Source organism: Mytilus galloprovincialis, chromosome 6 (assembly GCF_965363235.1).
Source record: "Mytilus galloprovincialis chromosome 6, xbMytGall1.hap1.1, whole genome shotgun sequence".
Classification (NCBI taxonomy): Eukaryota; Metazoa; Mollusca; class Bivalvia; order Mytilida; family Mytilidae; genus Mytilus; species Mytilus galloprovincialis.
This window is the reverse complement of record NC_134843.1, coordinates 1,479,645-1,494,041: the sequence shown is the minus strand read 5'-3', so window position 1 is coordinate 1,494,041 and position 14,397 is coordinate 1,479,645. Positions and strand designations below refer to the sequence as shown.

General features: G+C 32.6%; 1 protein-coding gene across 3 annotated transcripts; it reads left to right on the top strand.

Moving 5' to 3' along the window:
• The first annotated feature begins 989 nt into the window (after positions 1–989).
• On the top strand, positions 990–12,809 carry LOC143078671 (uncharacterized). 3 transcript variants are annotated; one of them, XM_076253549.1, is made up of 3 exons: positions 990–1,100; positions 5,656–6,016; positions 7,185–12,809. In XM_076253549.1, exons 2-3 carry the CDS (start codon positions 5,732–5,734, stop codon positions 8,691–8,693), a joined length of 1,794 nt encoding a protein of 597 aa, XP_076109664.1. In that variant the 5' UTR covers positions 990–1,100; positions 5,656–5,731; the 3' UTR covers positions 8,694–12,809. The 3 variants fall into 3 exon arrangements, with proteins under 3 accessions (XP_076109664.1, XP_076109666.1, XP_076109667.1); XM_076253551.1 differs by lacking the exon at positions 990–1,100 and adding an exon at positions 1,201–1,343; XM_076253552.1 differs by lacking the exon at positions 990–1,100 and adding an exon at positions 1,399–1,518.
• The last annotated feature ends 1,588 nt before the right edge of the window (positions 12,810–14,397 follow it).

Below are 14,397 nucleotides of genomic sequence, written 5' to 3'. Positions count from 1 at the left end.
GTTCAAATTATCTGAAAAAGGTTCGGTCCACATATGGTTCATGCAACTTCGGAAGAGTAAAATTAATTTTACACATATTTTGAACTGTTTATTTTAATTGTTTGTTGAAAAAATAATTTGATACTCAAATAGATGTAGTTCACTTGATTTTTCATTCATGAGGGAATACAATATAGCGTATGGTCTTGATATGTGACCATATAAACATATATGTACCAAGTTGTACTGGCTATATACCGTCAGGCTAGCTTGTCTCGGTATGGGTCAAGACAGAGAAGAAGCGAACAGTGTGTAATCATCGGATGTCGATGGAATAGTGTATACCACAGTGGCGGATTTAGAAATTTTCATAAGTGGGGGCCCACTGACTGGCTAAGAGGGGTCCACTTTAGTCACGCTTCAGTGATTCCCAATATAAGCAACCAAATTTTTTCCCCAAAAAGGGGGGGCGGTCCCCCTGCCCCCCCAGTGGCGGATCTAGAAATTTTTATAAGTGGGGGCCCACTGGCTGCCTATGAGGGGACCTACTCCCGTCACGCTTCAGTGATTCACAATATAATCAACCAAATTTTTTTCTCAAAAGGGGGGCCCTGGCCCCCTGCCGCCCCCCCCTAAATCCGCCTCTGCCCCCCCTAAATCTGCATCTGTACCAAAAGACGAAGAACTCATTTCTGCATTTCTCATATTTTAGTTAATTTTCTCTAATTTTTTTTTATCATAGTTTTTGCACTAGTATTCCCTTTTTTCTCTTTTCATAAATTTTTGCCTTATTTTCGCTTTTCTTATCCTTCCTTTCGTTCTTCTCTCTTTGCTAATTATTTTCTATTCTGTAAATTCAATCCAGACCTTCGTATATCACAGTAATCTCTTAGAGAATGTAATTTTAAATAAATAATCTTTTTTTAAATTCGTTTTACATAATTTTATAAAAGCATACAAAGGGAGACAATTTTTCCCGCGGATTTAGAGGGTTCCGAAAAGACTGGAAAAATGCCGAAGTATTCCGATAAAGGAAGTCGGGCAGGGGAATTCCCGATAAACTTTCCTAGCCAAATCTCCTACAAACTTTCCAAATGAGGAGGAAATTCGTTGTAAACATGGTAAATAAGGGTCGAAATGCTGTATACAAAAAGTCTATATCTTCTAAATAATTACAAGTAGTCATAATTTCAAAGTAAACTGCTTATGTTCAACACACATGATAACCATTTTCGAGGTATCAGTGGGGGACTCGTTAATCGAATAAATAAAGGTTTTTCCTGAAATTTGCTTTCATTTTTTAACGTTTTCCGTTAAATGTTTCCTTGTGTAGTGAGAATAAAAGTCACAAGACTGTAAATCAGGTGGGTGAATCGACCAAAGAACAAAACCAATCACATTTTATTCACCATCCCTTTCAAACACCTAAAATTCACAAGATTCATCATTGTTAAGCTATGCACTCCTCTGTATATTGAACCCAACACTTGATATGTGTCAAGTTTTTAAAACTGTTGATGTGGCAAAAAGCTACAAAAGGTAACCAATATTTCATAAAATAATATGTAAACATAGTTATAATTAATAAAAAAATATTTTGTGTTTTCATTCATATCATTGGAATTTTGAAATAATATAAATATATACATATATATATTGTGTGGAGTAGTAAGTACAAGTCCCAATTTGATTATAAATTCCATACAATATACCTGTTATACCTGCACATATCTCGTCATTACTTCTGTGCTTGTCCAGGGTCTTGTTTTTATATAAAAAATGTATATTACAAATGTACATGATTGTTACAAAGTCACCTGTTATAGCGACTCTTTACACTAAACCCTGTTTTCCAAATAATATTAACCTTTGGAAAAGATCATTGTTTCCTTTCCTTCAGTGTGGATTTTTATTTTCATGTGACATGTATATAATTGTTACTTTGTATACACATTCCTATGATCACTGATTGAGTGATAACAATTAAAGGTCTTTGTAATATGTTGTAGATCTTACTTTTTTTTTTTAAATTTATCTATGTACATGATACATGTATATGAGCTTTTTTGATGGAACTGGCATTTGTATCTTTTTCTACTGCAAATAATTGAAAAAATGATTGAGCTCATCTATATATATATATAGATAAGGCCAACTAAAATTAATTAGTAGATTTTCATCCAAAGTTTTGAAAAAAATTGGGCGGGTGGGAGGATTTTATTTTTTAAAATTTTATTTAATATGAAACCTTCTTGTGACGTGAATATAAAAAAGAAGATGTGGTATGATTGCCAATGAGACAACTGTCCACAAGAGACCAAAATGACACAGACATTAATAACTATAGGTCACTGTACGGCCTTCAACAATGAGCAAAGCCCATACTGCATAGTCAGCTATAAAAGGCCCCGATAAGACAATGTAAAACAATTCAAACGAGAAAACTAACGGCCTCATTGATATAAAAAAAAATGAACGAAAAACAAATATGCAACACATAAACAAACGACAACCACTGAATTACAGGCTCCTGACTTGGGACAGGCACATACCTAAAAAATGTGGCGGGGTTAAATAAATGCAAATTTATAATTAGCTTATACGATGTACATGTGTAAACATGTATAAAGAATTGTACATAATTTTTCATATTCTGAAATAAATATCTCTGATTGGCAACGACTGTTCTACATGCAATTGCTACTTTAGAAACCTATTTCAAGTAAACGGTAAAATCATTGAAAAATTCTCTTTTCAGTTGGACTACTTTTTAAGCGATGGTTTGTAGTCCCCATAAAATTATGCAACTACAATTGTATGCAACACAAGTATTATGAATGAAATGAGAACTGAAACAGTGTTGGTAATAGTAGGGTTGTGATTTTAAGATTCTCAAGCTATGCAAGACTGAAGCGTGAATTATAAAACATGAAGTTGTTTAATGACTCTTTTAAGGGTATTTGGTGTTTTTAAACAAAACCAATAGCCATGGGTATATCTAAGGGCTTTCTATAACACAATGTATATGTTTGCCGACTTTTTGAACTCAATATACGATCTAACAAGTTCGTGCTTTTGTCAGTTTCTTTAATCCAGTTATGTTTTTTCTACCAATGTGTTTCACGATTCTTGCACTTTTGAAATCTTTCAGAGCCCAAATTTGCTGACACAACGTCAGTGTTTTATTTCAAAAATCCACGGTTTTCTAATGACAGAAATTTCCAATTTTTGACATACCGCGGTTTGTGTTCTTGGACACAACGTATTACTCGTAACCTGAATATTTCATGCCCTTCTGGTAATCTATCTCTATTCTTCGTAGATGATATTGTAAACATTGAGCAGCAGAGTTTGTCAACATAATCGTTTTAAAGTACTCGAAACAAGAAATATGAAAACCGAAATTTGAATCAGGAAGTTCGAATGAAACGAAATTATCGACGGTTACCGGTAACGGATAAAAAAAAAAATTATTCTGGAAATCGTAAATTTTTCAAAATAAAAAATCAGGGCGGGACAATTTCAGAGGGGCGGGCGGGGATGAAAATCTATCAATTAATTTTAATTGGCCTAAATGTGATATGGTGTGAATGCCAATGAGACTAATGGGGGTCTCATTTGGGGGTTCTAATCCCGGATCCCACTTACTGTTTTGTCAGATTCCTGTATCCCGGATACACTATGTAATGATGTATGTAAGCAATTCTCAATTTTATGTAATTTTCCTTGTCCCTCTAGACTTCATTTCCCCTTTTCACTGCACAATAATTTGACTTTCACGTGTCATGTTTACCAAAAAATCAGCAGATCCTGCGTCATCCTTAGACACTTATGAGATCCACCAAAGACAAAAGTATAAGAAATCAAACAATCACAGGTCATCATACAGCCTTAAGCTACATGGGTGACACTGTGGAATAGAAAAATTGTCATCTTGGTTTTCAATCTCATCGTATTTTAATGAGATTGCTTGGTCTTCTTCCAACCTGTATACGTACTATGTAAAACCCTTGACAAAGTGGTGCATTCATTTGGTTGTGAGGGATGTATAAATACGCAGCCATGTCTTATCAATATAAGAATGTTATCTTATGTGGTTATGCCCTATGTCCCTGCCTTGCCTTTGGTTGGCGTGTTCGAAATAGTTACCATGGTAACAGGGTCCATCTATACTGATTCCTTACATATTATTCAAATTGGAGCTTGGGGTTACGTGTACCTTTACAGCTGCATTAGCAGTAATCTATGATGAAAAAGATAAAAAAAAAGATTTTGCAAAAATTATTTATTCTTATTTTTTCATTGCTCATCAAATTTCTATGCTTTTAAGCTATAGCAAAATGACTTCAGAATTTTTTTTGATAATGCAATTTCATGTATCAAGACTTATTACACCTGGCTGCAATTTTTTAGCATCTTTTGTCCTTTTGGAAGAAAACGTGACATCCATAATATCTAAATCAGTTTCCTTCTCTGCCATTTTGAATTCTGTTTCCACCTATTTTTTCAACACAATTGGTACGTCATATTTTGTCATTTGTTGAACTTCCTTTTGATTCAGTGCATTTCTATCGTCACCAATTCACCAATCAAACGCCACCATGCAGAAAGATTTCACACCGTCCTTTGAAATCGTTGCAAGAAATCATTGGTTGGTCTGTCGATGGCCTGTTGAAGGATCAGGGTGGCCTACAATTGTTTATTGTTTTTAACAGACAGCAAACAACCACAATCAGTTAGTAACAGTACAGAAAGGGGGGTTGGGGTTGTAAATTCTTAACCGTCTCTTTAACCTGGGACAACTCTACATTGGAATTAAAATTAGTTGAGAAAGGTTTATTTCACCAAAGTATTCAACAATAGACAAATGTCTTTATAATTATTCAAAATTGTCCTCAGTCCTTAAAATCGAATTTAAGTTGAACATAAACTATCAAAGATGTCATTCAATATTCTAAATGTAGATGGTTTAAGTGAGAACTAGCAAGTTTCGTTATGCTCAGTAGTCAGTAGTACATGTATTAACAAATGATTAATACTAGTTGATTACAACTGTACAACTATTACTGTTACAGAACTTGGGACAAGGTGCATGATGTACTGGATTAGGTTCTTGGAGTACACAACCATATCCACCATAGATAGGATTGTAAATCTCCAAAATGATATGAGCAAATATTTTCTTAATAATAAATAAACTGAAAAAAACAGAAAGACTAATTTATATCATGTACATTGTAAATATAAAAAAAGAAGATGTGGTATGAATGCCAATGAGACAACTCGACAAGAGACGAAAATGACTCAGAAATTAACAACTATCGTTCACCATACGGCCTTTAACAATGAGCAAAGCCCATACTACAAAGTCAGCTATAAAAGGACCCGAAATGACAATGTAAAACAATTCAAACGAGAAAAGAAATATGTAACACTTTATGACTTTTTATCTGAACTAGAATTGCTGCGAGACTTTAACCAACCAACAATCAATAAATCTAACCTGGAATGAATGGCAACTGTGAGAGACTTTAACCAACCAACAATCAATAAATCTAACCTGGAATGAATGGCAACTGTGAAAGTTTGCAATCACTTTAAAACGATTATATAAACATTTGTCACTTCAGAACAAAGTAATTTCTAGTGTTTGATTAATTGACTTATATTTTACAGTGATGTCAGGAAAAAGTTAAAATGTTGGAGGGTGTACAGTATTATCAGTGGTATCACTGACCTTTAACCTTTCAGTATGGATCATCGAACTCAAGCTGAAGAACTGTATAAATTCACCAAGTGTAACAGTTCGGAAAACAGTAATCAATTAACTACGGTCAAAGAATATTTACGACATTTTGTCTGTAAATGTCAACCTTCACAGAAGTTCAAGGTCAAAGAGATACCAAGTATCATTATGAAGAGTGCGAAACAAGAAAGTTTTATATCATCTAAAGCCAGTGAATCATTTGAGAAGTTAGAGTATTATTTCAGTCTTGTGTCCAGTAACCCATGGAAAGCAGAATTCCACACAATTAAGGTAATTTAGGGTTATTATAATACTTCTTATTAGTTGGGAAGTATAAAAAAAGAAGATGTGGTATGATTGCAAATGAGACAACTCTCCACAAGAGACCAAAATGGCACAGAAATTAACAACTATAGGTCAACGTACAGCCTTCAACAATTAGCAAAGCCCAAACCGCATAGTCAGCTATAAAAGGCCATGAAATGACAATGTAAAACATTTCAAATGAGAAAACTAAGGCCTTATTTAAGTAAAGCCTTTATTGAATATTCAATTTGACTTGAAAGAGTAAAAGGTATATATTGGTAATGCATCAACCCAACAATAGAATAACATGTAAAAAAGACATCTAGGGTCAAAAATATATGTAGTCACATCTTTTTCCTACCATAATGGTAATTGCTATGTACAGTAAATTTGCTTTTCGTCAGGCACGTCTATGCAAATATGTAACAGAGAAAAATTGGGTAAAAAAGTAACAGACAAAGGCAATGTAATCATCAAAATAAAATCAACTGGTACAATGTATTCAATGCACAAGTTTTTTCACTGTAAAATGTAAATGGTGCAAATAATAATGTAAACATGTTGAAATTACTAGAGATCTAAACATTAAAACAAACAGTGGTAAATTTGAATGTATCTGACCCATTTCACCTGGCAAGAATGTCTGTGACTGTCACTGAAAGGCATTATTACAGACATCATTTCTGTATAAAATAATGGAGTAAATGGACATGTTTTATTTCGACACAATTCCTGATAGGAGAAAACTTCACAGTAATATCAAATCTTTCTGTGAATATGATGGTGTAATATCTTTAAACTTTTTGCTACATTCTATATATTTAAGGAATGACTGTTATATTTTTTCTGTCTATGAAGAAATTGGTGCACACTGAATAACGTGCGTAGCAGTGTGCACCACATTTTTTATGTTATTTCGAATAGACAGAAAAAATATTACAGTCATTTCTTATAATTTAATTCTAAATTCCATTTTAAACCGTAGAAAACCATTAAAAAAAACGTTGATGACGTCACGGTCACATGACTAAATTAAGCATGTTAAGTCTATGGACTGATAACAAAATAACGTCAGCCAATCAGAAGACATGTTACATCCAAAATTAAATTATACATCATTGTACATGTAGTTTTATTTTTAATGTCTTTTCAGAAATACAGTGGATTTTTTCAGACAAAGATAGCGTCTCACCTTACAGGTGTAGAAGAATTGTTTCGAATCGCAGGATATAGTGAAAATCCTATAAAAAATGAGTTTAAATTAAGTAAGAATATTAACAAAGATTTGCTTTTAGCATTGGCATTTGAGTGTTTTATTGCTTCTGTAGAATGCATTATTATTCATGAACTGCAGATAAGAACTAAGTTCTCCATAAATGCAGCTGACATAGCAAATTTACGTGCAACACACTGTGGTGATGTTGAAGAAATGTATTCTGTTTTGAGGAAATCGTTCAACTTAAAAAAGGAGGATTGCATTATTACATCACCAGATCAAACAATAAAAAATATTGATTACGTTGATCAATTGTCTCCAAGGCAACCACCAATGAGAACACAACATGGTCAAGCACTTTCTGTTGTAGAGAGTGATATTAGACCAGAAATACAAAATAGTGAATTCAAAGAAGGCACATTGGAAGATCATATGATGGCAAGCTTGCAATTAATTGAAGAAGAAAAAGAAGAAATGTCCCAGACACCTAAACAACCATCTGTTCGACCATCTGACGAATGGTCATTTGTAAATGAAGGTTTATTAAAAAAATATGGAGAAAAGTATTTCAATGGACAAAGAGGAAACATTCTTCAAACTCCTTCAAGTAAAGAGAGTCGCCCCTATCGTGACTCTGGAATAGAATCTGGAGTTCCATCAGAATTACCATATGCCGATGTGGATACCATAAGAACTCGAAGTACTCGTGTTATTAAGGAAAAAAATCCACATAGTGCTGTACATGCTCAGATTTCATGGCCAACTCACCCAGAACAATCACCCCTTCATCGACCACAGTATTCATGGCCACAGCACGAGCCTGCGGCACAACCGGTTCATAAACCACAATTTTCTTCTCCCTTTCCACAAGGACAACAGCAAACAACGAAAGCAGAACTTCTAAGGGCAAGAAATAAATCCGTTAGTTCAGCTTTTCCACCTGATCAGTGGTCGCCAAAAGAAAATATTAAACCTGAAATCGTAGAACAGTTAACAGCTGATGACATTGTTGGAGTTATTCGACCCTCAAGGTCAATAACAAAGACAGACTTTGTTGTTGATACCCCACAAAACCCTACTGCTGCACCTGTTTATTCACGCATATCCAAACCCGTTGTGAATGATAAGCTCTCATCCCCTGGGCATTGTCAACCATTTACTTTCAGTAGCCATTCTGCTCCTATTGCACGTAGGGAGCCAGAAGAAAGAATACCGTCGTGTAGCCTCGGAGATGAAGAGACATGGATTTGTGATCACTGTACCATGAAAAACAATAGATTTGTCAATACATGCTACATGTGTTCTAAGAGTAGGGATATCGTCAAATCTCCAGATGTCCGATGGGGAAAGCAATGTCCTCGATGTACATTACTAAATAAAGCAGATTCGTATGCCTGCGCAGCATGTGATAACAAACTCCCAGAAGCTTGTGATAATCCTGTGTAGCATTGTTCTTCAGGAACTTTAGTTCAAATGAAAATTTCTTCAGCTTAAACAATTTCGTATTTCATAATTTTATCTTCAATATTTCGGCGAAATTAGACTGATTATAAACATATTAACTTTTTTTGACAAAGTCTATAGATTTAATTTAAAATTTCTCAGCCCTTTAATGATCATTTTATAGTTTTATTTAGAAGTTATAAACAATTGAATTATATATTTTTTGTTAGTGTGAAGATTTTAGATGAGTAAATACTTAATGTTAGGACTAGTCCATTAAATGATAAAAGCTATGGTTCCTTTGATTATATAAACAGTTATTGTAAGCTGTCATTTGGGTTCAAATTAGTGTGGTTCAGAAGTGTAAGACAAGTCTTTTCTAAGAGTTACTGTTCATTTTTGAATTGCTAAAGTCCAGGACTTTCATTCTATACACAAAATGACTTTTGACTTCTCAAGTAGTACTTGACTCTGAAATTCAAATTGCCCTTGACCTTTGGTTATTTAATGCAAATTTCAATCCTCCTGGCTGATAGTTTTTGTCACTGAAAATAAATTTTATGATTCTAATCCCCATGTATATGTCATGTTCTAGTGTGATACTAAAAGTTTGGATAGTAAAACAATAATATTTTTTCTGCTCTTTGTTCGAGTCAGTGTGTCTTTGACACATTCCCCATATCCATTCTCAATTTTGTAGTCTTATAATTAGGTCCTTTTGGTATTGGAACCTTAAAATACATTGCTCTCGAAAACTTTTCTTTTGATTGAAGCTTGATTCTAGAAATGTGTTTTTGTACAACTATCACCTGTCTATACATGAGGGGCGTAAAGAGGGGGTATCTGCACGGGAGAATGCGAAATTAAATTGCCATTTCACGATGAATGAACAATTAAAATTTTTTTGCAATTGATCTTTTAACTGATTTCACGAAACACAGTGAATAACGAACCTTTTTCTTGGCTGCATGTGAAATAAAAATGGCAAAACATGTTGCACGAAAATAAGCCTTTACCACCCACCATCATCCATGTGAAAGTATACTGTGATAGATAGACTGGAATCTTCTGAAACAAGTACTTTCAATTAGTGGTAGACAATATATGTCTGTGTGAGATTTTTGTCAGAATGTCAGATTTAATGGATTAGTCCTCAAACTAGACTGAACTTTACACTTGTCCTACACTCCTCAAACTTATCAATTCATGCTTATATTTATTAAGAGATGTATACACTATTTGTATATAGGTGTATCATTGCAAGGTTTTTTTTCTTGCAAAAATGTTAGATTTTTTCAGTAATTTTTTTAAGCATCTGTATATTTAATTATATGTTATTTTTCTTTTATTAATCACAAAGGTTGTTTGTATTTATGTTAGAAATGTCATGGTTTGTTGCATGTAATAGTAAAAGCACAATGTATGAGATGCCATTAATGGAACTGGATTACAAAAAACAACAAGATACCATTACAAAGTTTTTAAAATCAATAATATTATTCATGATTATTCAACCATGACCATAAATTAAAATCGTAAATGTACCTGTTTATTTTCCAGTTTAAGAGCCTGTTGAATGTTTTGGATTTAAAGTGAAAAATTGAAACAGCTGTTTAAAAATATATACATATTAGAAGGTTGTGTTTCTACTAGGACTATTTTTTGTTTATTTCTGCTATGAAAAGTGTTAAAAACATGAACAGTGTATTTGTCTAATGCATTATTTGTTAAAATACCAATTTAAAGCAATGTGTACATGTGTATTAACTAGAATGGAAGTATGGAATCACTTACATCAGTGTACATCGGCAAACAAAGAAATGTCTGTTTCCTGTCTCCCACTCCATCATTTGATTCACTGTAAGTCCTAAAACATTGTATTGCTTGCCAAAAACAATTATTGGGTGTCATTAGCTACATGTAGTATAAATACTAGTCCTATTTCCTATCCCTAAATATAATTATCTTTGGAAACTGCAAAATTTCAAATCAAATGTGCATGGGGGATTTATTAAATTTAAAATCTTGGTCGAATTAGGAGAAACATTGGATTATTTTCAGATTTAAAAATTAAATAAAAAATGAAAATCACAAACAAAAAGTTGAACAATTCAGTTTGATAACCACCCATCTATTGTTTTATGATGAGAAAGGAAAAAGACATCTCTTTTGTTAGCCGATCGTGTAAACCACTAAATGAATATTTTCTTACAGAATTTGAGCTTTGGGAAGAAAATGTCTTTGATTTTACATTTAGAAAAGATAGGCAACATCTAGACAAACTATTTATAGCAGGACAATTCATGCCCTTAAATCCACTTCTTACAATTGATAATCTTATTTTTTGGGGGGAAATTTTCAGCTTATTTATTCATTAAAGATTCTATGCAGTATAATCAAATATATAATATGATCAAATATATATATATATATCAAAGTTCACCTCATATATTTTCAAAGATATGAATAGTTGGATAATAAATGATAAACAAAATTCTGTCAAGATTTTGTTAATTCGTTGGTGTACAGACTAAATGTATTTATGTGGAAAGTTAAAGACTTCATCAAACTTTATTATAACTAGTTTCTACTTTTTTGCCACTTTTCTGTAAAATGATACTTGGAATCATTTTAGATATAAAGCCTTAACATGTTACATGCATGTTATATATGATTTAAACACTAATGAATGCAGTTAATGTTGAAATATACTTAAATCTAAAAAACTTTTATTGTGAGGAAGATCCATATAATTCTTTTCATTCATTTACCTGTGATGGTTTATTCCAAAATTCTCATGTGAACTGATTCCATGATTGCACACTAATAAGTTTTGTGTATTGGCATGGTTGAATTGTAAGACCAACATTACAGTGAGGTTGAAGTCCCTATATTGTATATTGTCTTCGTGACTTGTGTATCCATGTTCCAACAATTCTACCTCATTCCTTTTCAATGTGGGCCTACACTACTGTTAACTACAGAGATTTACAACAACTGGAAAGTATGATATTCTCTTTCTTACATGCCATATCGTAAAAAAATAATTGAGGTTTCTGTGCAATGCCATGCTTGTCACTGAACTTTATTGAAATGTTTCAAATAGAGATACACATTTTAAACTTCCTAACATATTTTTGATATACTATAAATGACCCACTAAGAATTGCAGTGGTAACCAGATAGTAACCAAGTTAAAAGACATGCATTAATTCCAAAATATTTATGGCAAAAATTACATAAACATGTCAAATTGGTAAAATCAAAATATTTTCACAATGCTTTAATCTTTTTTTTAAGGCTGTTAAGTGACTGCAAATGGTCACTTCTTTTGTCTTTAATGGATAATCTCAATAACAATCCTACCACTGATTCCTATATTGTTCATGTCCTCCTGTTTTATTGTTTTATTGGGTTTCCTCCCTTTATTCATGTAACACAAGTTGAAGCTATCAGTTTGAAAGTAAAATTATAGTAAACTATCATGTTTTTAGCTTTTAAATTCTACATGCATTTATTTTATTTACTGTGTTAAAATATTTACAATTTTAGATTAAACACAAAATTAAAACACAAGAACTTCAACTTATAATGATAATTTATTCATGGCTATCTTGATTTTCACTTTTATTTCTAAACATTTGGTTGAAGCATTTATCATAACATATCATTTCAGTTTTAGGTTCATGTATAAGGTATAAAATAAAACTTTCAATTTTTTTATTTTTTTCTGTGATTTAATCATTAATGTTGTGTTTTAAAGTTATTTTATTGACATAATATTTTTAAAATGCTTAACTGAAAGTGTATAAGAAAATTCTTGCCCCTAAATGCATATATTTAGTAACACATCTTTTCAACAATATCAGGTTCAATATTTAAATTATCATATTAATTTCCAGTAAAGAAGTATAACATTTTGATGCATGATTTTAAATGCAAATTGAATAATTACCTAATAGTGTGTAGGACAAGGGTAAAAATTAGCATCTTATTTGTTTTATGTTTTATAAATGATTTTGCTATTATTAAAGGAATGAATTTATAATGTTATATGATAAATGTATTTTGAATGACAAAGTTATAGAAGATACAAAATAAGTAAAACATTCTCAACAATTTGTTTTTATTTTGATTTAACTTCAGTCAGGTCTGTGGAAAAATACTGTTCAGCTGGATATTTCATTCAACATGTTTTACAGGAAATATAGAAATAAGGAAGATATGGTATGATTGTCAATGAGACTATTATGAATAAGAGCACTATTTGTTTCTTTAAAATAAATGTTAACAACTATTGGGCACATTCCAGGCAAATACAGCTGCTGTTGGACTATCAGTCCCAGAATGTATCATCATGAGTAGAAGCGATTGAAATCAACATTCCATACGTTTTAGAGTACATACAATCTAAGACTCTCTCATCTTGTTATAGTATTTAAACATTTAACTTTTCTACATTTTACACAAGTATTTCCCATTCCAAACTAAAACACAAATTGAAAGAGTTGGTATTGCTTTGTTTAATAAAAAGGAATGGTGCACGTAGAAACAAGTAGCTTGTCTTATGAAGGGATAAATCCTACTCTGATTCAAACAAAAAATTCTCTGAAACTGACATTATCAATGCTTGATTTCTTGATTGACAACATATTTGTTATGTTTTGAGGACGTATTTTTCAACAGACTGTCAGCATTCCAATGGGAACTAATTGTGTCACTCTTCTTCCCAACTTGTTTCTGTTTTATTATGAGGCTGCCTTCATACAGGAACTTCTTAGGAAGAAAGATAGAAGTTAGCAATATCCTTTAACTTTACTTTCCAATATACAGATGATGTTCTCTCACTAAATAATTCAAAATTTGGTGACTTTGTTGATTGCATCTATCACATCGAAATAGAGATACAGGATACAACAGATACAGTTAAGTCTGCCTCATATCTTGACTTACATCTAGAAATTGACAATAAGGGTCGGCTAAAAACAATCCTTTACGACAAAAGAGATGATTTCAGCTTCCCAATTGTGAACTTTCCATTTCTATGTAGCAACTTTCCAGCAGCGCCTGCATGCGGAGTATATATCTCCAAAAAAGTAAAATCACAAAAATACTGAACTCTTGAGGAAAATTCAAAACGGAAAGTCTCTTATTAAATGGCAAAATCAAAAGATAAAACCCATCAAACAAATGGACAACTGTCATATTCTTGACTTGGTACAGGCATGTTCAAATGTAGAAAATGCATGTACCAATTGATACGATATTCCCGAGCTTGTACTTCCTATCATGATTTCCTCGATAGATGGTTGCTGCTCACAAGGAAGCTATTAAGCCAAGAGTTCCAAATGGTGAAGTTGAAATAATCCCTTCGTAAATTTTACGGACGCCATTTCGAGTTGGTTGACCGTTATGAAATAACCGTTTCACAGATGATATCGGATATGTTCCTTACGTCGTAACGACATTCAACTTCCCCTTTCACCACGAATGTGACCTACCGAATTAGACTATTTACCGGGTTTGTAATAAGATGAGCAATACGATGTAGAGCAGGATCTGCTTACCCTTCCGGAGCACATGAGATTACCCCCAGTGTTTGGTGGGGATCGTGTTGCTTAGTCTTTAGTTTTCAATGTTGTGTCTGTTGTACTATTATTTGTCTGTTTGTCTTTCTATTTTTAGCCATGGCATTGTCAGTTTATTT

What these genes read in the sequence shown, in the direction of transcription:
- LOC143078671 (XM_076253549.1), top strand. Translation starts at nt 5,732, where the DNA reads ATGGATCATCGAACTCAAGCTGAAGAACTGTATAAATTCACCAAGTGT. An exon ending in CAGAATTCCACACAATTAAG is followed by an intron (nt 6,017 to 7,184) that starts GTAATTTAGGGT and finishes ATGTCTTTTCAG; the next exon opens with AAATACAGTGGATTTTTTCA.